We start from the raw sequence: 1,107 nt of genomic DNA, 5'->3' as shown, positions 1-1,107 counted from the left end.
GTCTGCGCTCTCAAACCGCTATCAGATATAGCGGCTCATTCTACAAGTTTCGTCCTGGTGTAGAACCTTAGCGTGTATTAGCTTAGTAACCAGTTAACAGTTGAGCTCCTGATCCTCAGTCGTTAGGTCCCTTAACAGTAAGTGTCCTTTTGTTTACTACTGACGTCCGATGGATGACAAGATAAAAACTTCAGAGACTGTTATTCCAAATAACAGAGTCTCTGCCCAACTCTGTGTGATCACTTTCTCGCAATAGCTCCTTTACTAATCTTCTGAGGTTCCTATACCTTGCATCACCAAACTTGTCCCTGACTCAATTAATAAACTGCACTAGCAGCCGTCTTGTAATTGGTCTGTATACGTCTGTGCCTCGATAGTTAATATTCGAAAGAATACCACCTATTCTTTGAATAAGGAAACATATCTGCTCCTGCTGCGTTGTATTCAAAAGTGAATATCCCACCTTATGCTGGAGCCCTTGCAGATTGCAGTGGATGTGATTCAAGTGTTGCTTGTTGATGAAGGCAGAAGAATCTTCTCTTCTTCTCCTTTGTCAGTGTGCCTGTTGAACTCCTTCTGCCCTAGCGTAGGGTTGAGGGACATATTTGACTGTTTGTTCAGGTCCCGCATGGAACCCATCAATGTCCTGCTGGATGCTGTCTGTGATGGGTGTAGGGGGGCGTGTATGAGAATAGGGGTGAAAGTACCACTGTTCTCCTGGTGTGTCCCTAAGAGTCGTCCTCCTGCTTTGAAGCCAAGGAGGGAAGGGTCTTGAGGGGGCCGCGCGCTCTCGTCAATCTCCTTCTGAGATTGATGAAGAGTCGCTTACACTACTCTCGAAACTGATTACTGTGGGGGAGGCTATTGGATCCTCCAATATCTCTCCTGTCGCTGTCACGTACTCGAGAGTGTTAAGGGACCTGACGACTAAGGATCAGGAGTTCAACTGTTAACTGGAACTTAGGACTTATACACGCTATAGTCCTACACTGAACTAGAGTTGCAAACTGAGCTGCTATATCTGATAGTGGTTTGAGAGAGTATACTGGTTGAAGCAAAGCTTCAGACTAGGACTGAAATAGACAACTGAGTCTATTACTGGAGACA

At 45.4% G+C, this 1,107-nt stretch overlaps 1 protein-coding gene across 1 annotated transcript; it reads left to right on the top strand.

Moving 5' to 3' along the window:
• Nucleotides 1-466: 466 nt before the first annotated feature.
• Nucleotides 467-953, top strand: FIBRA_09528 (uncharacterized protein; the record flags this gene model as incomplete). The annotated part of the gene is made up of 2 exons (XM_012321818.1): nucleotides 467-552; nucleotides 755-953. 2 exons carry the CDS (start codon nucleotides 467-469, stop codon nucleotides 951-953), a joined length of 285 nt encoding a protein of 94 aa, XP_012177208.1.
• Nucleotides 954-1,107: the final 154 nt, after the last annotated feature.

The sequence above is a fragment of the Fibroporia radiculosa genome (genome assembly GCF_000313525.1).
Source record: "Fibroporia radiculosa TFFH 294 genomic supercontigs, scaffold60340, whole genome shotgun sequence".
In the NCBI taxonomy this organism is placed as follows: Eukaryota; Fungi; Basidiomycota; class Agaricomycetes; order Polyporales; family Fibroporiaceae; genus Fibroporia; species Fibroporia radiculosa.
The sequence above is the reverse complement of the archived record's forward strand: the minus strand, read 5'-3'. Positions and strand labels throughout refer to the sequence as shown.